At 38.6% G+C, this 23,000-nt stretch overlaps 1 protein-coding gene across 6 annotated transcripts; it reads left to right on the top strand.

Annotated features, from left to right (window-relative positions):
- The first annotated feature begins 1,078 nt into the window (after positions 1 to 1,078).
- Positions 1,079 to 22,978, top strand: si:ch211-225b11.1 (uncharacterized protein LOC561694 homolog). 6 transcript variants are annotated; one of them, XM_044196430.1, is made up of 14 exons: positions 2,599 to 2,697; positions 4,267 to 4,307; positions 5,037 to 5,156; positions 7,307 to 7,517; positions 8,751 to 8,883; positions 9,343 to 9,477; positions 10,566 to 10,669; positions 12,857 to 12,981; positions 16,210 to 16,322; positions 17,556 to 17,696; positions 17,860 to 17,959; positions 18,156 to 18,256; positions 18,378 to 18,545; positions 19,530 to 22,978. In XM_044196430.1, the coding sequence occupies exons 3-14, from the start codon at positions 5,084 to 5,086 to the stop codon at positions 19,641 to 19,643; spliced, it is 1,518 nt and encodes a 505-aa protein (XP_044052365.1). In that variant the 5' UTR covers positions 2,599 to 2,697; positions 4,267 to 4,307; positions 5,037 to 5,083; the 3' UTR covers positions 19,644 to 22,978. The 6 variants fall into 6 exon arrangements, with proteins under 6 accessions (XP_044052366.1, XP_044052362.1, XP_044052361.1 ...); XM_044196427.1 differs by lacking the exons at positions 4,267 to 4,307; positions 5,037 to 5,156 and adding an exon at positions 1,080 to 1,680 and having other exon boundaries at positions 2,563 to 2,697; positions 19,561 to 22,978; XM_044196426.1 differs by lacking the exons at positions 4,267 to 4,307; positions 5,037 to 5,156 and adding an exon at positions 1,081 to 1,680 and having other exon boundaries at positions 2,563 to 2,697.
- Positions 22,979 to 23,000: the final 22 nt, after the last annotated feature.

The raw sequence follows: 23,000 nt of genomic DNA, 5'->3' as shown, positions 1-23,000 counted from the left end.
TAGTTCACATCAGGGTGGCTGCAGGTAACGGTGACATAATTATTTTGGTGTGAGTGCCATCTTTGGGCCAACTTGCACTACTTCAGTTCTTCCTTCAGTCCACGAGGAGGAACCATAGAGAGAGAGAGAGATGGAAATATTACACATCTGACTGATGGAAAAAACAAACAGTATTTTGATTTTTCACTGTGTGTGAGATCCTTACTTATTTCCTAGTGAGGTTCTCTCCAACTTTAGTGAGTCTGTCAACAACCTGTCTGTAATGATGTGTCTTCTGCTGACATCTACTGTAAATATTTACAGCACAATCCCAATCTTTCTGGAGAAGCTTAAGCACTGATGCCAGAAAAGCTCAACTTTGGAATTGTTTAGTAACCCTGAAGTTTACATCTGTTTACATCAAAAACCTGTTGGTCACCAGATGTGTGAGATACAGATAAGTGTTCAATTCTAGAGGTTTTTTAAAATTTACATAAACTTCAGAGAACTTTAGAAAACCTTCAGGCAATGTTCCCTAAATGTTTTTTCAAAATAACCTTAAGGAAACCTTAAGAGAACGTTCCCTGAAGGTTACCTGTTTGCTGGGGTATAGGGACCCCTGGGGGCCCATTTTACCCACTTTGTAATCCAGGCTTAATTTGGCGGTGTAGTCCCTCATTCCAGGAGTGTTCTATCTATGTTATCTATGATTCTGAAAACAGTGTCCAGATGACTATGACTGAAACCTTTTCTACGACAGGCTTAATTTGCACATTTTGAGGTTGGCCTATATGTATGTCTTCTTCGAAAACCATCATACCTAGATTCCTATGTGATGAACATGCCAACTCCACACACAAAGTGCTGTGATTTAAGGGTTGATGGTGCTAAACAAAAAGTCACTATCTCACCCGTGTAAAAAGCGCAGTCATGGACAAAATTTATATTTTTGTTGCCTCCAACGCAAACACTGGACATTTTGGAAGTTCATCCTTGTGACACGTCTGTTTTGCATAACAAGTTCAGCTCGGCTTTTATTTTGGAAAGAGGCGTACCTAAACCTCTCCAGCTTGACGGAAGCCGGCGCAGTGAGAATTGGGAAAGGACACCTGCGCTCATGTCACATTACACAAGACTGAGTTGACAGAATGGGGAACAGACGTGGTGGGCTTTGCATGTATGCGTTTTGCCGGTCATTGGGTTGTAGGCTCTCCGTACTGTCTTAATGACAAAATATAGGCTTTCATTGAAAATCGTGAATCACTATTAAGTAACAGACGTTGAGGAAGTTAACTGTGGATCTGATTAGAGAATCAGAAGCTTTATACCTCAAGATAATTTACTCGGCATGACTCATTTGAACGGAATCGATGCGACTGGTTTAGTCTAAATTCAACCGGGTTTGTTATTTTTCGGATGTATGCACCGTCTGACTGTGACAACAAAAACCGTCACTTTACTCGCATGGGTAATAAACTACAATGGAGGTCGGTGCCGAAAATTCAAAGATACCCTCTGATGAGAGAGAATATGCTCTGAAGCCCTTGGGTCTCAAAGTGCTCGCCGAGAGGACTGCGGAAGCACAAGTGCAGAGACCCACATGGAGTGGGCGGCTGGAGTTCGTCCTAGCATCGGTGGGGTACGCGGTGGGACTGGGCAATGTCTGGAGGTTTCCCTACCTGTGCTACAGCAGCGGTGGAGGTAAGACTGTCGAGGTCAAGGATGTTGGCTGAACCGTTGTAACAATCCTGATTTGCAAAATAACCTTCAGCAGAGGTGGATTAGGTTGAAATGTTTTGTCACTGATACAAATATTATGCAAACGTGTTCCCAATGATGAAGTTATAGCCACCAAAATTCATATGATAATCATATGATGCAGTCCAGTAATTATTAGTACTATTAGTACTGGATTGCATTATATTGTATTGAATTGCTATAGATTGTACATGTGTACCTAATAAAGTGGACACTGAGTGTATGTTAAAACAGTACTTTATGAATAATGATGTAATTTACCAATAATATGTCCAAGAATGACATTAAGTTCATGAAAAGGCACACAAAAAAGGACGTCTGGGGGAAAACTAGGCTATGTTACCTACTATTCTGACTGTCCTATTTAAAATGTATTATTTTGGGATGAGTCCTTTCCTTATGCAGTCTATGGGATGTGTTTTGGGATTAAAAGACTCATCGATCTGTAAAGTGTTGAAATTTTTTATCTAAAACTTATTATTAACTCTTATTATCATGTTGTCAGTCATGTGTGAAGCACTTTGAACTGCACTAATCTGTATAAAAGGTGCTATACAAATAAAGTTTGAATGATTGATAAAGACAAAGTAAAATGTGTTTTACACATGCATCAGCAACAGGTAACAGACTATGCAACATTATTAGTGAGTTGTCAAGCATTAATAATGTATCAACCAATAATAAAGTCATTAGCAACCACGTGGAAACCTGTTATACAGTGCTTTGTCTAAACAATGACACAGCAGCTACCACATTGTATGTATCTCTCGAGGCACCATTATCAGTAACAGCCACCCATTGTTCCTCTCTGTTCTTCTGATTCAGGTGCTTTCATGATCCCTTATCTCGTCATGGTGATCCTGTGTGGCATTCCTCTGCTCTTCATGGAGTTTGCTATAGGGCAGTACACTCGTTTAGGGCCTGTGCATGCTCTCGCCAAAATCTGTCCCTTGTTAAAAGGTGAGTGACTCTCCAGGCTGAAGTCTCTCATGTGACAGGGATGAACATCTGATGAATTTTACTCCATTTTTTCACATGTTTGGGTTTCAGTCATAAACATGACACTGGTGATAGTTACTGGTAGTTGTACAAAAACCCATGTGTATTTGCTGTTCCCATTAACACCTGGTTGTCAGAAAAAAGAATAGCAAACATGACATATGTGCTGTTTCAGAGGTGCATAAAGAAAAATCAAACAAACATTTTTCTCTAAAGGAAGGAATGCAATTAAATCTTGCACAGTCTTGCTCAAAAGCCAGTGCAGACGCACTTCTATCCCCTCAGGAGTTGGCTGGTTGTACACTGAAAAACAAGGACAACTCGTTTGTCCTACCAAACATTATACTCCTCCTCTTTGCTATGTCCTCCTTGTCTCCAGCCATGAAGCCCAACTCTTCAGTTGAGGGGGCATTCAGTAGTCATGTATAGTTTAAAGTTGCTGTGTCGAGCACGCGTTTATCGTTTTTCAAACCAACTTTAGATGAAACCACACCCACTTCCCTATGACGAAAGCCTCGACGGCTGCGTTCCCATGGAAACCGCGCTCACGCAGGTCCAGCAAAATGTGACAGCTACAGTAGCTTAGAAAATAGCGATATAGGGCACTGAATTTGATGAATTTACTGTTTACCAGACCACAAATGAGACAAGAATTAGCTAGCTAGTGTGCTATTTCCTAACTATATGTTCAGTGAGTGTCTGGTGTTTAGTACTACAAGTTAACAGTTTATTGTCAAGCATAGAGGCTGTATTATGTGCATTATTAGCTTATCATTTAGAAAGTTATAACTGGCAGTTGAGACATTTCTTCATGATAATAATAACTTTAGCCTATATGGCTAAATATTAAAGTGAGAGGAAGTGGCCTCCTTTCTTAGCTAACTGGAATGCAGTCAGTTCAAAGGCCATGAGGCAATGTTATGGTTACCGCAATGGCTCGGGTTCTATTCCAGCCTGGGGCCCTTTGCTGCATGTCATCCTCTCTCTCTCGCTCTCTCTCTCTCTTTCTCTCTTTCTCTCTCTCTCGCCTTTCCTGTCTCTCTCTGCAGCTGTCCAATAAAGGCAAAAATGCCCGAAAAAAAATCACACAAAAACTTATTGGCATGAGGGCAACTGAAGGGAAGTAATTCAGTATGTGTGTCAATCTTACTGCTCATCAAGTACAGGTTCTCCAATGCTGTCAAAGTCATTGTTCAGTCATCGAGACTGTCTGGGGAATTTAAACTATTCACATAAACTATGCACCCATCTTGTGTTTTATAGGAATAAAAGAGTGCGGTTTCCATGAAAAAAGTGCAGCTGTCAAGGCTTTCATCATACAGAAGTGGGCGTGGTTTCATCTATACAGCAAATTAAAATATACCTCTAATTTACATTGTTCAAGTAAAGTCGCATTTCTGTTGTGTCATCCTGGGCTCACAGTTTACTGGTGTGTCTCACCTAAAGAAAAAAGCTTTAGAGAAGGACAAATCTTCATTCAGGTTGTAACAAATCTGCACAATCACCATTACAACAATTCACTCATTTCAGACTTGGATGGGCTGCGTCAGTAGTTTGATATTTACTAGCCAGTGAGTATACTTTTCATAAATCATAATATGTGTGCAGTTTGACACCTGTAGGTGATTGTATCATTTTATGTCTGCCAATGAGATAGGGCATGAACATTTTCACAATTTTCTCATGAACTTACTGCACTTAATTAAATGAAAAATCCAAATCCAGACTACATATTGTTACATTTTCTATTATTAAAATGATCAGTTTAGATGTATGTGCTGCATGTTGGAGCCCTTTTCTGTCTGATTGTTTTCAGATGTTGATGGGTGAGAACTTGTTAACCAAACATTTCAATCGGTCTTTTTTGACTTATTTATCTTGAATTTTATTGAATTTGTACATTCCCTGGAATTGAATGAACAAAATTCATATCATTAAGAAAGAAATCAAAAAATCAACTAAAATCAACTGAACCACGAACTGAATATCCATAAATTGTATTTATTTTAAAGATGACTAAGTCAAATATGGGTGACTGAAGATGTGCTCTCACAGTCTATATTAGTTCTTTAAACACATTGTAAACATTAGTAGAAAGGACTGTTTGTTTAAAAATTGTAAATCAAACGTATGAATGAACTGAAATGTGTAGACTCAGAGAGCACTGGCAGTCACCTGGCAGCTCATCAAACTGATTCCTGTCCAAATCAAACAAGAGCCCAGCCATCAACAATCAGTACTTATGGGTGTAAATTGAAAATGCTGCCTGTCTTGTTCTAACTTCAGCTTTTTCTCCATAGTTTTCTTATCTCCTTAAAGACAGAGATTATCTTCCCGGTCAAAACGTATGGGTCCTTCACTTGATTTATCGCTCATTTCTTCCTGGTTAATGCTCTGTGCTAAACAAGGTCCAAAAGCAGGTAGTTTTTTCTGTATGTTCTTTTGAATGATTTCCCTGTGCAACAACTCAGTGCAGTTTGCTGTGATGTACCTGTGGTCTGTGATTTAGATGCCCACAAATATCTATCACAAATCATCAAATGTGCTCATGTTTAATTTACTGCAGTATGCTTAATCACAGCAGGGTTAAATTCAGGACTTTGTTGACTGTCTCACTTGTCTCAGTGAGGGCATCTAGTAGACAGGTGAGGTATAATAAACTACTAAAGAAGAGACAGGACTGATTCCCTCCATCTTTGTCTGCTCTGCCTTGTTTTTGAGTCCAGCAGTCTGTAATGTTTTGGTAGTTTGAAATGATGCATCATCTTCCCACTTGGAGTGTGTCTGGTGTACCAGTGGAGCAGTCAACCATGTCAGCTAGATTTGTAGAGTGAAAGAGGCAAACAGGCAATCACAAAGGAAGGAGCGCTTAGTGTGGATCATACACAGTGGTTCTAGCTGATCCGGCAGCTCAGAGAGGGTTTCCTTTGGTTCTGTCATTATGATGACACAGAGCTGTTTTTCAGCCCTTCAGTCCTTCCATTTTACCAGATAGTGACACTGAATCCAGTGGAGCATGGCATTCCAGTCAAGTATAAAAAAATGTTTTCAGGAGGAGAAGTTTTTATATACTACTGAAAAACAGAGAGCCATTTAATTCAAAGACAGTGTTTTTGTTGCCATTAGTCATAAAACATTTATCATTCTCAAATGACAAAGATAACAAAGATGGCAATGATAGCATGAATCAAAAGATCAGGAATATTTATAGAAAAAGGAGTAGTTCCACATTTGGAAATGCGCTTATTTGCTCTCTTGCCGAGAATTAGATGAGAAGATCGATATCACTTGATTAACCAGTATGGTAAATATGTTGTTGGAGCCAGTCAGCTTAGGTTAGCATAAAGACTGGAAACGGGGGGAAACAGCTAGCTTGGCTTCGTACAAACATGAAGTGTAAAAATGACCATTCGCCATTACAGGGGGTTATGTGCGGAACTATTTCTTGGCCTGGTTGAACAGTTGCCTGGCAAACAGTTGAGACTCCAGGAAATTTGGTTCTGAAATAGAAATTGTCTGGCACATATACCTCGTAAAACAGCAAATTGTCTTTTTTATATTTCCCTTTGTGTACAGATTAAACAAACGAGATGTAACATGTTGATTAGTGAGCTTTTAAGGTGCTGGTATTCGGATTTTGTTACCTTTGGCTTTGTTACCAGAGCCAGGCTAGCTGTTTCCCCCTGTTTCCGGTCTTTGTGCTTAGCTAAGCTAACTGTCTGCTAGCTCCAGCTACATATTTACCGTACACATGAGAGTGGTAACGAGCTTCTCATTTAACTCTCAGCAAATCAGTGAATAAGCATGTTTCTCAAAATGTCAAACTAGTGTTTTAAAGTATTGATATCAGAATATAAAGTGGTTTGCAGTTCTTTTTGTTGTGTCAGATAGTACAAAAAGTTGTGTTGTTTTTCCAGAAATAACACATAACATATTATACAGAAGAAAGAAACAGTGAAAAATGTCTTATCGAGGATACTTTCCTGTATTTAAAATTGTTCAGGTTTAATCCTCCCTGTCCAGCCCAGTGAAGTGTCCTTGAGCAAAATAATGACCCTACCTGCTCTACAGAGACCAAGCTCTTTAGCTGAGTCATTCTCTGAGGAGGAGACAGGTGAAACCCCAACCTGAAATCAGATAACACAGCTAAGAACCACAGGTGTTAAAAGACTGAATAATTTACATCTGTTGGAGGACTTTGATCTCACTTCTATTCAGGTGGTCAAAAGATATTATTTTCACAGGCCACGTAACACAGTGGAATTTTTAATCCTTAGCTCCAGGAATGCCTTTTATCTGTGGCCGAGTTTGCTTGACTTCATCTTGGCCACCATTGACCAGAGATTACCCCGTGATACTGGCTCTTCTCTGTTGTCTATCTTCATGTGAGATATAGACCATACCCATAATTATAATCCTGGGCCTAAATAATTGACACTTCACTGCAAATATGGATTTTGAGAGTGATTTTATAACAGTTTTAAGATGTAAAGAGTTTCCCACAGATGGCATCATTTTTGTAGAGTCGTCTCTCACTTTGTGTGTCCCCTCCCTACCTGTCACTCTGCAGGTGTTGGTCTGGCCACAGTTGTTATCTCCTTTGTGTTCTCCACGTACTACAATGTGCTCATGAGCTGGGCACTTTTCTATCTCTTCAACTCGTTCGGCGTGACCCTCCCCTGGAAGTCCTGCAACAACACCTGGAATGCTGTCGGAAACTGTTCAGCTGGTTTCCCTGGCAACACCACCCACCTCCAGTCTGCCAGCCAACAGTTCTTTGAGTGAGAGTAGTTCACTGCATTTTCATCTGCAGAAAATATACTGTATCTATATTTTTACACTATTTATGGCAGTACTCTGTATACTGTTTTTTCTCTTTTTTTCTCTTTACATTTACTGGAGGAAGCAGCCCTCACTAAAATCAGGTGGTGTTTTTCTTAAAGGCCCTGAAAACCTATTTTCTTTATCATCTTCTTACTATGGAGCTATGTGGGTCTTACATGAACACACACTTTTATGCACAAGTTTTGGTTATTTCACATGAGAGATTTTGGTAACACTTTATGATACAGCCCGCAACGTACAGCATAATGCTTCCCAAATTACAGTGTAATTATTTGTACTAACAGTGTGCCAGTAGAGTAAGTACCGATATATACATGTAGGTATAAGGGAGAAAGATGTAAAGTTAGGGAATAAGGGGGTAACAATCTGGGAATTTATACTGTAGGTATTTTTTAACTAACAGGTACTTATTGTATTATTACAGGGTACAGTATGACCTACTGAACAACAATCTGGCATTTGGGAGGAACCTAATGAGAACTTGTGCTGTAGTTATTTTTAACTACTGGGTACCTATTCTAATATTACAGGGTACATGAGCGTAACCAACCTTGAGAGCCACACAGGTCATGCACTGGGACAGAACAGAATAAAATTGATCAGCTTCTACAGCTGCCTTGACTGTGTGATGGACACTCCTGGTTTTCAGTTCAGCTATATTTACTGAAGAAACTTCATCTTCTTACTGTACTCCATAACAAAAATTGCGAAGAATTACGCTGTACGTTGCGGGCCATATTATAAAATGTTACAGAGATTTCTGTAGTTGTTTTTGTCTGTGTTCCTCTCACTGGTTGGAAGTGTGTGGGGCTAAGCTGGAAAAAGTCATGTACTTTTGTACACCAATCAGGGTTTAACAAATTTGTTGACAGTTGTAGGGTTGTGCATTTATGATAAAGCCAATGTCAAGTAAATCTGATCAAACCTCATCTGCACAATCCTGATGAAGCAGATTAGCTGAGTTTTTGAGTGTTAAACTCTTAATTAATAAAACCTAATCTTTTTTTTTTCCTGATTTAAACTTAAATTGTTGCTCATTTAGTCATGGGTATTTGATATTAAGGAGAAATCCTTAAGATTTGAAACAAAGTCTTCAGGGGCTTTAAGGATACAATAAGGCGAATCACTTGCTGTTTGTATATTTCACACTTCCTTTTCCATTTTTCCAGTCACAGGCTTCTAGAGAAAACCAGTGGCATTGAAGAAGCTGGTGGCCTTCGCTGGGAACTCTTTGGCTGTCTCCTTATTTCCTGGGTCATCGTGTACTTATGCATCTTTAAAGGAGTCAAATCCACTGGCAAGGTCAGAATAATGGCTGTTTTTCTGCAAGATGTGTTTATGCATAGTGCCGATTATAATTAATGTTGTGTCAGTCCCATTCTTTAATTTAATTGTTCATTGTTTGAAAACTTTCTGTCCTGTGACATTTTGTCACAGTAATAATGTTTATAATTCAGCAATGTCAGAGATAAAGACAAGGAGGTTTATAGGCAAGGAGGCAGATTGGGTTTCCTGCAAAAATGCATGGTTCTTTATACAGTTGTATGTGATATAGTCTACAGTAATTCATCAACTGGAAATTTCACCTGACTTGGCCAAATTGAGATATTTCCTTGATGAAGTAAAAGGATGGAAGCAAAACAGAAATCATCCTCACTGGTGTCACTAAAAAAGGCCACAACTCAACTCTGTGGCAACCTCACCTACATAACAAACCCACACATTGATCCGTTTCTGCTTTTCACTGTTTGTGTCACACAGGTTGTGTATTTCACCGCTGTATTTCCATACTTCATCCTGTTTGCCCTGCTCATTAATAATGTGCAGCTTCCTGGAGCCAAGAATGGTATCCTCTACTTTGTGACACCTGTCTGGAGCAAACTGTTTCAAGTGAAGGTGAGACTCTGTTAATAAATAAATAACATCAAAAAGTAGGCTAAGAATTCAGTTACATGTTAGCACAGAGAGTTGAAACCAACTTTTAGATGTTGAAATCAAATATATTATCTCATACAGTAGAGAATGATAAATGGTATCACTTTTATATTTAACTTGTCTGTATATGTCAGAGAGCAAGGAATTGGATGCAAATATCATTTACTTTCTTAGATTTAAGCCTCTCTTTTTAGAGTATAGGCTTTTATCTTGTGTTTGCTCAAGCTTCAAACTCAACAAAAGCCAGTACTGCAAGAGGAAAGAGGGAGAGATGTCATGCAGCAATGAACTCAATAAATCACTTAGGATGTACTCAGGACACCTTAGTAAGTGAAAAGTTTGGCTTTGAAGATTATAGGAAAATAGAATTTCAGGACAGAAAGCTAAACTAAACTGATAGTTTCCCACTGATCCAGAGCAGGAACTTCAAATCTCCCAGAATAGTCTGGTCCGGCTACAGCTGGGTCTTTCTTGACTCCTTAATAGCACAAGAACAAGTAAGATGGATACTTACTGAGGTGAGAATAGTCTAACTTAGGTTTAGTACTGTAAATGTAAACATTAGTGATCCTGCACATTGAAAAAGAACACATACATTTAAAGCATGATTTCAGATCTTTTGGTACATCTCTATACAAAATGTGTACCAAAAAAAAAAACCCACTGCTAAAACACTCTAAAATCCAACTGTTAGGGTGTAGTTTCAGAAGATTTGACTGACAGTGCAAGCAACATCAGCAAACAACTCCACAACTGTCATGACATTATGATTTAAATGTTGCTTAATCATGATTGGTGCACAGAGACGCGTGACATCACGTGTTACGTCTCATCCACTTCAAACCAGTAAGAAGAGCCACATTAAAAACAGATACAGAAATGTGAATGAACCAAGACAACTTTGGCGGAAAATGTTTTGTTCTTGGAGGACCGCATTATTCAGAGTAAAAACCTGATTGAAAAAAATAAGTTTCCGGGGGCCTTTAAAACTAAATTAAATGAAACTATACTAAAGTTAATCTTCATACTCTTCTTTATCTCCATCATAGGTTTGGGTTAATGCAGCTGCCCAGGTGTTTAACTCTATTGGAATAGCATTTGGCTCCATGATTTCAATGGCTAGTTACAACAAGTTCAACAACAACATTCTCAGGTAGATTTCATATTCTCTGTTTGGAAAAGCTGTACTGTGTCTTTGACTGTGTAGCAGAATGTGGTTTAGTTTTTGTTGTATGTTTTTATTTATTATATTCAATTTTATTTATATAGTGCCAAATCATTACAGAAGTTATCTCAAGTTATCCCATAAAGAGCAGGTCTAGACTGTACTCTCTAAAGTAATAGAATGGTAGTGGTAGTAATAAAAATAGTTATAAAGATAGGAATAATAATAAGATTAATAATTGTAGCAGCTGGTGTTGAGCAGGAACATGGGGGCAGTAGGTGGCCTGAAATCATAGATCTAGACTCTGCAGCTCCGGAGGCAGAAATACCTGCTGAAAGCAACAGGAGAGGAGAGAGACAAGAAAGCACAAAACTACAGGAGCAAGAAAATGTTGAGTTAGTAACATACATTAATGGGATAAGAATGCATACAGATGGAGAGGTGCATCATGGGAAGTCTCCCGGCAGTCTAGGTCTATAGCAGCATAACTAAGGGATGGTTCAGGACTCACCTGAGCCAGCGATAACTATAAGCTTTATCAAAGAGGAAAGTCTTAAGTCTACTCTTAAATGTGGAGACTGGGACCTGATTCCACAGGAGAGGAGCTTGATAGCTGGCTCTCATTCTACTTTTGGAGACTCTAGGAACCACAAGTAACCCGGTATTCTGGAAGCGCAGTGTTCTAGTCGGGTAATAAGGTACTATGAGATCTTTAAGATACGATGGTGCCTGACCATTAAGAGCTTTGTAGGTGAAGAGAAGGATTTTCTACTGTTTTGCAGGGAGCCAGTGCAGACAAGCTAATATGAGAAATATGATCTATTTTTCTAGTTCTTGTCAGTACACGTGCCGCAGCATTCTGGATCAACTGGGAGAGTCTGAAAGGGATATTAAACTGCATAGCCCAAACATGTTGGCAGCAGTCATTTTGTAACAAGATGAAGAAAAAAAAAAATAGGGAAATAATCTTATCAATTAACTAACCAACAATGTTGATTTCTTATTAGTTCCCTCAGTGTACATTAGGGCACAATCACAGACTTCCAAAAATGCAACTGATTCACTTGACTAAAAATACATTATATTGACTCTTTACCACAAAAGACCCTCCACTATAAACTTGACAATGTGCTGTGAGTTGAACAGCAGTGCTTTGTGTTGTAAGAGCAGCTTCCAAATAAAGAGGACAAATTGTTTATGGAAGAAGCTACATTTTCTGTTTACTGTGTGGCTATACGCTTCAGCTGCTCTCTAGAAAGGTTACTCCCATTCTGCAGAGAACTGAAACGAATCGTCAGCTAAACTCATTGCCACCCATATAGCCGACCAGGAGGAAATGGAGAAAGTTTGACAGGAAATTAAGAAATACTTGTTTCATTACTTAGAACTAGAGATGAGGGGTGTTAAAATATATGTACCTATGTAGGTGTTGTGGTTTGCAAAGCAGGGAAACAGGGAACACAAGGGAATAGTACCCAAAATGCAGATACTTAGGCTGAGCAGGTACAGTTCAATGATTTAATAGAAACAAAAGGGCTTACATGGACATCTAGAGATCAAAACCTGTGTTTATGGCAGTCCATAAACACAGGAAACAAATCCATAAGGAGCAGGCAAACAATCCCAAGTCCAAAGAAACACACAGTAAGTCCAATAACCAGAAAAGTAGATGAGATCCAGGTAAACAAACACAGTTCAATGATACACAGGAAACAACAGCCAGGATGCTTGACACAATGTACAAAGAGACAAGCGAAGCACACAGACTAAATACACTCAGGTGAAGTGTGACAAGGAGACACAGGTGAGACTAATCAGGGCAGAGCAAACAATCAGAACTGGTGGGAAAAGCAAACAGACAGGAAGCAACACTACCAGACACATGAGGGAAGGAGAGTCTTTCAAAATAAAACAGGAAATAACCATAAACCATCAAACCATGATAGTAGGCCTCAGCTTCTCTGTGGGATGCAGAAAACAGACCAGAAACCCTCAACTACCCTACATTATTTACCTGCCAGATACACTTTTTACTTTCATTTCCAATTTTTACAATAATTTCTAATAAACTGAGAGCTTGTTGATTTAGTAGAACAACTGAAAACAGCTGTCTTGATGATCAAATGGCTGCTTCATAATCTAGTACCTTTGTTTTGACACCTCCTTCTCTCCCAGGGATGCTTTAATTGTGTCATTTACCAACTCATTCACGAGTATTCTGGCTGGCTTTGTGATCTTCTCAGCTATTGGCTACATGGCTCATATACATAACCTCCCAGTGGACAACATAGCTACAGATGGTAAGTATCAAGCCTGGAAAGACAATCACACCACAATCTCTTAGCTTTGTTTTATTTTAAGCAACTAAACAAGAAGACAGAATTGTAGACTTGATGTGATGAATAAAATGATGACAGGGTGTTACAGAAATAAAGATGGACATACAAATAGATCCCAAACTCTGTTGTCCGCACCGGATAAATTATTTACAAGGTAAAACCATCCAGTACCATCTTCCACCACTAGACATAACTCATTCATTCTTTGTTGACCATAGAGCTTAAAGGGAAAATTCAGCACCTTTTACGTGAATGTCCAGTCAGTGTTGATGGTAAATGTAGTCAATTGAAGCAATTAATTCCTTAGTGCGTGCTTTATTGACCAAGTATGCAAAGTTCTTCTGCTCACAGAGCCATGCCGGCAGAGCCTACATGTACCAGGATGCATTGTGTGCGAGCTTCTGACGCCCACCCAGTGGGCCACTACATCTCTGAGCCGATGCTAAGTAAACTAATTCCTGAATTTGACCATTTCTTTTTCACATAGCTATATTGTTACCTTCAGGTCATGTCTATCAAGTAAATTTACATACAGCAGCAACACATATACACACACACACATACTGGTGGCTGGCTTCCATATAACAACAAAGCTAAAACCAACTGAGGTGCAGTATAAAGTTCCACAAAAAGCAACATGAAAAAACAGTTACCGGTGTTGATGATTTATGCTGCCTTGTCAAAAAATGCTACCTTATGTGTTTCCATTTCCAGTTTTGTATATTCCATAAAGGTATAATTCTCACAGTTGTCACAGTCTGTTATGTTCTCTCCAGCCACTCCCCTTCACTCTGCACTCCCTCACCTGAGTACTAATGCCAAGCACCTGTCACCTCGTACACACCTGCAATCAATTAGCACTACACTCACCTATAAAACCCAGCTCCTCACCACAGTCAGGGTCTGGTCTCGTTAGGATTTAGACAGAACACCTTTCTCCTGTATCCTCTACGTCACGGACTTACCTATTCGTATCCGGTACTTCTACCCCGGCTCCTGTCTTCTCCAGTCTCCCGTGTGTGTCACTCCAGCTCCTGGTTCTGTATGTCTCCAGTCTCCCGTGTGTATCGCTCCCGTTTCCGGTCTCGTGTTTCTTCATTCTCCTGTGTGCATCAGCATTAGCCCAGAGCTCCGCTACCTCCAGTAAAGGGACGGTATCAGTACCATTTCACCCATTCATACTCTTCGTGTATCAATAAACGATCCCTGTGTCTTCACTGTGTCTCTGGTCTGTTCTGTCCGTAACAACAGTATTATGACATCTTTATTTATGTTTTTTACAAACAGTGTTAAGTGTACTGTAAGAATATGGGGAGCATATTTTGATACTCTATTATAATATCTTTAAGATTTCAGGGGTAGCATATTTCATTATACCAATATCCCCTTTCAAATAATGCTCCCACTTCAGAATTATTTTATATTGCACCACTACTCACTCCATGTATACTGTAAGAATATGGGGAGAATGTTGAAATACTATATTATAACATCTCTATTTAAAATTTCAGGGAGATTGTGGGTCATGTGTATGCGCAGAACCGTTAAGTAGCACATCTCGATAGATATAATATATCGACAGAACACTGGCATCCAACCTACTACTCTCGTTATTTAGTTGGTATCAAATTAGGCTTAACATTCACACAGTTTCTCTTGACTGTCCCTTGGCATTACAACATTAGTCCAACATCGCCCAGTCTGTGGGAATAAGTTACCCCCCTAGCCTATAATATTAGTTATTACTTTGTTGGCCAAAACATAGTGTTAGGTGACAAAAATACTCACTCAATGGTCATCTGAACTCTTCGCCCTGCTGGTCTTGGTGGTCTTTTCCAGTTTATCTTCGAGATCCTGAAGGTCTCCAGCACACCTCTGTCCGAATGAGCAATTTGAACAAAGGCACCACCTGTCGCTTTTTGCTTTCTTCGGCCAGGGAGAGGCATGAAATCGTATCACATGGTGCTCTTTAACACCTCATGTCTGGCACTAAGCCTAAACCTGAACCTGAACTGGTCTTGCAATATCTCAGTAGCCTATTCAACCAGTAATTGGAAAAACTAGTGGCTGTGAAAACAAACTACATGGGGCTGTTATTGTGTTAGTGATATTTCACCGATTTAGCTGTTTAGAAAAGGTTCAGCTAAACTGTTTGGCTTCAGTAACCTGAAGTTAAATGTACTATGATGTCAGCAACACGTGATTTAAAGGGATGTCATGTAGTGATTGTGTATTTGATGAAGTAGGTTTAGTTTTCTCATTTCCCTCAGCAAATGGTCACGATCATCACTTTGCAAAACCCATTGTTTTATACAATCTTTAGTTAAACTCCACATATAGTGACCTCTAGTGGCATTTTTTTCAGTTTATTTCTAGAAAACAAAACCTGGGTTTAGACTAAAATAGAAAAAAATAGTGATCCCCAGACTAAATTTAACTATTTAAACTGCAGGTTCTTTTGGGTGTACAGTAGCAGTTGGGTTTTAAGAAATATGGGAAATATCCTCGTATGATAAATATTTAGCTAAAGCCAGCAGCCGGTTAGATTAGCTTAGCATGAAAACTGGGGGGGACAACAAAGAGAGCCTACCAGCACCTCTAAAGCTCACTCATAAACACGTATTATCAAATTTGTTTAATCTGTACAAAAACCGAAGTGCAGTTCTTGGTAGTTGACAGGCAGTAGTGGGGAGGGCTCCCGACCAAGTAATAGTCTGGCACATAACCCCCCTAAAATTATGAATTTTCGTTTTTACACTTCGGTTTTTGTACGGATTAAACAAATGAGATATAACATTTTAATCTTTTAATCATTTTAAGCTTCAGAGTTGCTAATAGGTGGATTTTGTTACCTTTTTGAACAAAGCCAGGCTAGCTGTCTCCACCTGTTTCCAGTCTTTATGCTAAAATAATCTAAAATAACTGGCTGCTGGCTCCAGCTTCATATTTACTGTACAGATATGAGAGCTGTATCAATCTTGTGATTTAACACTATGCAAGAAAGCAAATAAGCCTATTTTCTAAAATGTTGAACTATCACTATCACTGTGTGGAACATATAATCTGTTCCACACAACACAGGTTTAAATTGCAGCTCGGTTAATAGAAGTGCAACAGTCTGAATTGTCTACATTTGTGTACATTTACATCTTATTGTACTAATAACACCTTTACTGTATCATGTTTCAGGTCCTGGTTTGGTGTTTGTTGTGTACCCGGAAGTCCTCTCCACCATGCCTGTCTTTCAACTGTGGGCCCCTCTGTTCTTCTTTATGCTGCTGTGTCTGGGCCTGGACAGCCAGGTAAACATCTCTAACACTCATATAAATAGGGAATATTGTAAAGATGAATGCACTGGGGCATTGTTCATTTGAATTTGTATTTTTAGCAACAAATTTGAGCTCTTGCACATTTGAATTTGTATTTGTTGGAAACATTCATACTATCAATAAAACTGGCAAAGCGGATGCTTCATTACTCAGCTAATGCAGACAAAACAATTACAGAAGATTTCTTGCCGCTTACCACAACTGTGCACATTCAGGCTGATTGTTTCTCTGTAACTGTTTACCTAACTGCGTACATCTTTTGGCCATGGATATGGAAATGATTACTTACATACAATTTAGGAGGTTTGTGTGGTCAAAATAAATGAAGTGCCGCTAACCGTAACTGACTGTCAGACTCCAACTAGCATACATGTACAAATGTGCATCAGAATTACTGTGATTACGACCTTAAATTTTTCCCCCCTGTATTTTTACTGATATATTAAACTATTTTACATGCCACGGGTAAGTCTGAAGAGCTGATAACTCAAATAGCTGATAAGTTTATGCTCTCACTGCTCACTAAAATGGTCCGGCTAAATATTGGTACAAAAGTTGTTAAGTTATAGTATAATCTAGGTGAGTTTTGGTGATTGATAACTCATTCATTTTGCTCTTTGCTAACAGATGAACACACCCTCCAACAAGGCTAAATAACAAGCGTCTACAGCCATGCTAACACCTCTGTGAGCCTGTACTTATGCACAGAGGTGCTTAACGTAACATGCTAACATACTCACAATGACAATGCTAGCTTGCTCATGTTTAGCAGGTAAAACACCATGTTCACCATCTTAGTTTAGCGTGTTAGCATGCTAACATTTGCAAATCATAACTAAATAAAAACTGTAATTTCAGGCAGTTGGTCATAAAACAAAGTAGGCCTATGGACACATAAAAATTTTGATGATGGTCAAAATCTGCTGTCCATCTGTATACTAAACATTCATATTTAAACCCACTCATTTCATAATATGACTAAACAGCTCTTGCTGTTGGCTGACAACCAATATGTGTTTTAACTCCTTTCACACCCATCTCTGTAGTCATGGTTACTCAGCTGTTTGCAAAGCCTCATAATTGCACCTCAAACAAAGATACAAAAATGTTACAAAGTCATAAGAAATCAAGAGGGAACCATTTATCATTTACACAGCAAATGGGATTACTAATATAAACACAGTAAATGTTTTGTGTGTGCCACAGTTTGCCACAGTTGAGGTCGCTATAACGTTCATAAAAGATGAATTTGGCCCCAACGTTCTGCGCTTCCTAAAGAGAGAAGAGTTGCTGGCCCTGGCTGTGTGCGTCTTTTGTTTTATGCTGGGGATTCCTCATGTTACCAAGGTACAGTATGTAACAGCAAAACTCTTTTACTTCTAAGAGAAACTATAAATAAAATATTTGAGGATATTTGGTAGCCTACATGTGGTAACAGTTGTATCACTAGTGACAGTTGTTTTATCATTTTGGTCTTTTTCTTCCTCTCTCTCTTCTCCTTCCTGCACAGGGAGGTATCTACGTGTTTCAGCTGATGGACCACTACACCGCTGTGGTTTCCCTCATGTTCCTGGCTTTCTTTGAAGTCGTAGCTGTCTGCTGGATCTTTGGTAAGATCCACATAAAGTTCATACGTACAAACCCAGATGTTTGTGGTAAATGCTTTAGATGTCTAAGCCACCAGGATTTGATGTGGCTGGTTATTTATCAAACTGAATTCTAAACATCTTGCATATCCACATCATAAGGAAATCTGTATTAGCTGTTAATGGTTATTCCAAGTGTTTACTGTGTGTTTTCCATCAGGTGTCCCAAGAATCTCCTTCATGGTCAAGAGGATGCTAGGAAAAACTCCAAACATCTACTTTCGTCTCTGTTGGCTGCTGCTCTGTCCTATGTTGGTGCTGGTGAGGTTTAAATTGTCTGTATAAAATTTCCTCTTAATCATCCCCTAGCATTATCAGTACAATAATATTAATAATGATGGTTATTTAACATAGTTTTAAAACTATCCTTCTCTCTACACAGTGTATATTGATCTTCAGCATTGTCCAGTACACTCCTGTTCACTATGGGAAGTACACTTACCCAGTGTGGGCTGAATGGGCAGGCTGGGGCATCTCACTGGTCTCCATAGTGTGGATCCCACTTGGAGCCATTCAAGAGATCTATAACAACAAAGGCTCACTTCTTCAGGTGAGTACAAGACTCATGATTCAGACAAATGACTGTGGAAATCGGGCAAAAGGCGTTTTTAGTGGTTTTTATTTGCTTTTTATCATCTGAGAGCACACTACCCAGCTACAATGCTAACATACTGATGTTTAGCAGGTATAAAGTTTATCATCTTAGTTTTGAGTGTTAGCATGCAACATCTGTTAATTAGCACAAAACACAAGGTATATATAGCTGAGGCTGATGGGAATGTCATAGTTGTGCAGGTATACAGGAAAAGTTACTACAATTCATCCTGAAGGGAACATGAATGTGTGTACCAAATTTCATGACAATCCATCCTATAGTTGTTGAGACATTTCACTAAAAACCAAAAATGTCAACTTCATGGTGGTACAAGAGGAAACGTCAGGGGATCACCTAAGTCATTAAAATACATCATCTGGGAATCTGAATGTCTGTACAAAATGTGCCAATCCAACATGTAGATGTTGAGATATTTTACAGGATAAGTGAGAACTTTGACATGCTGGTGGTGCTATGTAAAAAAGTCAGTGGAACACCTTTAGGATTCTTCATCTGGGCCCCATGTATATCTGTACCAAACTTAATGGCAATCCATTTACAAATGTGATGGTGACCTAGGTGAAAGGTCAGGGGATCATCAACGTCAGCAGACTTCATCCTCTTGGGAACATGAATGTCTGTACAAAATTTCATGGCAATCCATCCAATAGTTGATGAGATATTTTAGTCTGGACCAAAGTGGTGGACTAATAGACTGACATTGCCATCCATACAGTCAAGCCACTGGCAGATCTTACAAGAGATATTAGAGAGCTATTTGCAGAGTCGGGGACATGGCTAATATTCGGAGATAAGAAATAAGTTAGCTGATTTGTACTTTCTGTCTTTGCCATTGGGTATTACAGAGTAGTCCATTTTACTAATTGTTCCCTTTTTCTCTTTGTTTGTTTCTAAACCTTTGCCTTCTCCAACCCTCAGAGACTTAAAACAGCTTTGATTTCCAAAATAGACCTGGATGCTGAGGATTCCCTGCCGGAAAAACGAAACCTAGACAACCCGGCATCTGAAACCTTGTTTACTTCAGTGGCATGACCAGGAATACAGCCAAAGCCATGTCGGTGCGTCTCTACATACCAAACCCTGTGATAGGGTGTTTAATGAATGGTGCTGTTTAGTGATGTAAAGAACTGTATTTACCCTGAGATACACAGTCTTTAAGTTTCTGTCATAAAATTATATTTCTATCCTACTTGTTCTACCAAAGGCCAGACCCTTAAGCCCACTGTACATTTACTTTAAAAGCTAGACACTTAATCTTTGCAGTTGATTTCAGCAGCATGAAAACACCCCTTTACCTTGTACAACGTGTATAATGATCTAAGATTTTGTCCACCAACTAAAGGTTAATTTAATTAAATTAACTATGATGTAATCATGTGCCCTGTCTATACAGGTGTTCATTCCAACCAAGGATTTAAATTATTATTTCCTCCCCTTTGGTTTATTAATCAGTAAAAAATGCCTGGTGTATGCAGTGACGTTTTCTCTTGCAATGTGATAAATGTCAGTGAGTTCATGTGGTGTAAGAGTGCATTACTCATCTATGGCAGAGGCAATCGGGAGCTTATTAACTTTGACTGAGTCCTTTAAAGGCTTCATTTCTTGATCAAATAAATCACAAAGGGGCTGAAGAGGCCTGTCCCATTTGAAAGTCTCCTCCAAATTCAGCAGGGAAATGCAGCCTTCTTTGGCCACAACCAGTGTTATCTTTGTGGCCCTTAAACCTGTGCTACACTTTGCTGTTCTGTTGTTTAATGTAGCACTCAGACAATCCTCATCTACTTGTGAAGTTGAGAAACGTCAAATGACCTTATCATATTTGCCAGGTGTTTTGGTTCTGGTGGCCAACACCTGGAATAGACCAATTAAAAAAACACTGCAAAGTGTAAATAATAGAAGCTAGACATAACCTCTGCACTGTTATTCTTGATAGCAGCCTGGCTGTGATGTTAATCCCAAGACATAACAGAAAAAGAGAAGTTAAATAGATATATTTACCATTACCCTTTACCCCTGTTGGCTAGTTGGAGCTATCTAAACTCAGTTGTTATGAAACTTGATCTAGTTTCTTTCTGGTATTTACACATCAATTGTCATTTGAGGGCAGCTGCCTGGGTGCAAATTTAGAAATGTTTGACTTTATGCTGTTGACGTGGACTGCCTGAATGCATCATTAGTTTTGACCTCTGAAAGGCTAGACATAGTCTTATTTTGGTAGGAGGACCAAGTTCAGGACCCAAAAAGGTGACCTGCAAATGTGGGCACAGCTTGTGCCTGAGCCTGAATAGAAGAGGAGATGCAGACAATGACATTTAAATGTTTGTGTTCAGAAATATATTAACATGTGATTTGCATAACTTTCCAGTGCTTGAACAACATTAACGTAATGGTAAAAACCTTGACACACACATAAGCATAAGGTGCATAAGGTGTTCAAATAAATTTTAAAAAAGCATGAACAGAACCATTACATATAACATTACGCTCTCAAATGTGCTGTGTTATGATTTCAAAGTGTTTTTTTTCCCAATACAATTTGCTGCAAAGCTTCAGAAAGACTCATTTGACCATCACTAGTGTTCACTTCATGTGATCAGGGCAGCAGGTTAATGTTATACCCATGTGTCCTGAGATCAAATGAGGGTGAATCAGTGCTTGGATTCTGTCTGATCTCTGCAGTTTGAGGAATGAGTTAATTTTATTATTCAGTAATGCATTTGACATTATTTTTCAACTATTTTGGAGGTGGTGGTACCTTTGTTCTATCTATCTCTATAATTGGATTGGGCTAATGAGGGCAGATAATCTTTAGGAGGGCAACACTTTTCTGGTAATCTGGTAACCCTCCATTCGGTGCTCCATATTTTATTGACCCAAAACCTGCAGTTAATCACTTACTGTTTCATCCCACACTTCTTAACAGAGAAGGAAGCCAAAAAATTCACTTTTGTGGAAACATCATTTATTTTAACTCAAGCTTTAACTTTGAGATGGTACAATGTTAAGTAATGTTTTTTTTTAATGATTGACCCTCCTGCCTCTGAGAGCAGGATGAGTTTATAGTTAGATTGTACCAGATCTTTGAAAGTCTACATTCTGTCTAACACGGGGAGAAAAGGGTTCAGTCAGTGTTGGAACTATAAGCGTTGGGTTAATGTATTATGAACTGCCTCAACTGGACATATGTGTAAATGGGAAAGTCACACTTTCATGCAAGATTGTGTAAAATGGTGTGCCCTACAGTGCGCACTTGACCTTTTCAGTCTTACAAACCCTCATTTTGGAGTGCCTTTTATCCAAAGTACTGAAAACATGCTCTGATTTAAAAAAAAAAAAAAAAAAGCTCAAAACATCTAAACATGATTTTAAAATGACGCAAGGAACAATTTAAGATATTTCTCATTAATGATGCATGCATTTTACAACTTATCACTATTTAAAGGTCAACATGCAACATATTTGTGCAAGAAACTAAACTGTAGTTTAGGAAAATAATAAATCCGGGGCTTTTTTTGAAAATTTCACGAGAAGAATCTGTGTCATGGAACTTAATGTTACCTGCCTCAAGTGCCTTTCATGAATATGTTTTATTTTTAGATAATATATATTTAATTAGACAAACAAAACATCTATTTAGGATGTGGCATACTGTATATGTTGTTTTTGTACGCTGCATTATTTTGCTTTATCATGAATTGTATCTGCTGTTTAAAGTGCGTGGGTTGATTTAGAAAAACCTTTACAACATAATAGGTCGCTGTTTATTCTTTTTAGTATTTGGACTTTTAATATGAACCAAATACAAATTGTAATGGGCTATTAACATAATTATGCTTTTAAAACATCTTCAGTGATCACCTTGTTTAGAAATGTACAAAGTCTGGGTTATGTACCATGATGTGCTAACAATGTCGGTTTTCATCTCAACCAAATAGCACACCTTCTGATTTCACAGATTAGTTTCATAACACATGAGCACATTTCACATTTGTGACTCAATACTGTTATGTAATTTGTTACAGGTTCATGCTATTGCACTGTAATTAAGTGACCACAAACCTGCAGTGTTCTCACATTCACACACTGTAACAGGCAACATGCTTATTCAGACTTTATGCAAAACAACCATATATTTGTAAGGGGAGACATTTATTTTATTTCAAGACTCAAATGTGTTTTCTCATGTTTCATGTTTGTGTTTGTTCTAATCTACTGTCTTTTTACCAAATTGAATGTTGATTTTTCATATCAATGTATGTTTCTTACTATTTTTTATCATATTTTGAACTGTGTTGTGATTTGTGGTGTCTAACATTTTGTTAAATAAAAATCACTTTTGCTCTGGTGTCAGTGAATAACTTGGCAAACAGTGTCATCTGGATTATTACC

The sequence above is a fragment of the Siniperca chuatsi genome, linkage group LG5 (assembly GCF_020085105.1).
Source record: "Siniperca chuatsi isolate FFG_IHB_CAS linkage group LG5, ASM2008510v1, whole genome shotgun sequence".
In the NCBI taxonomy this organism is placed as follows: domain Eukaryota; kingdom Metazoa; phylum Chordata; class Actinopteri; order Centrarchiformes; family Sinipercidae; genus Siniperca; species Siniperca chuatsi.
Note: the sequence above shows the minus strand (reverse complement) of the source record. Positions and strands in the feature narration are given on the sequence as shown.

What these genes read in the sequence shown, in the direction of transcription:
- si:ch211-225b11.1 (XM_044196426.1), top strand. Translation starts at nt 1,461, where the DNA reads ATGGAGGTCGGTGCCGAAAATTCAAAGATACCCTCTGATGAGAGAGAA. An exon ending in AATCTGTCCCTTGTTAAAAG is followed by an intron (nt 2,698 to 7,306) that starts GTGAGTGACTCT and finishes GTCACTCTGCAG; the next exon opens with GTGTTGGTCTGGCCACAGTT. An exon ending in GCCAGCCAACAGTTCTTTGA is followed by an intron (nt 7,518 to 8,750) that starts GTGAGAGTAGTT and finishes CCATTTTTCCAG; the next exon opens with TCACAGGCTTCTAGAGAAAA.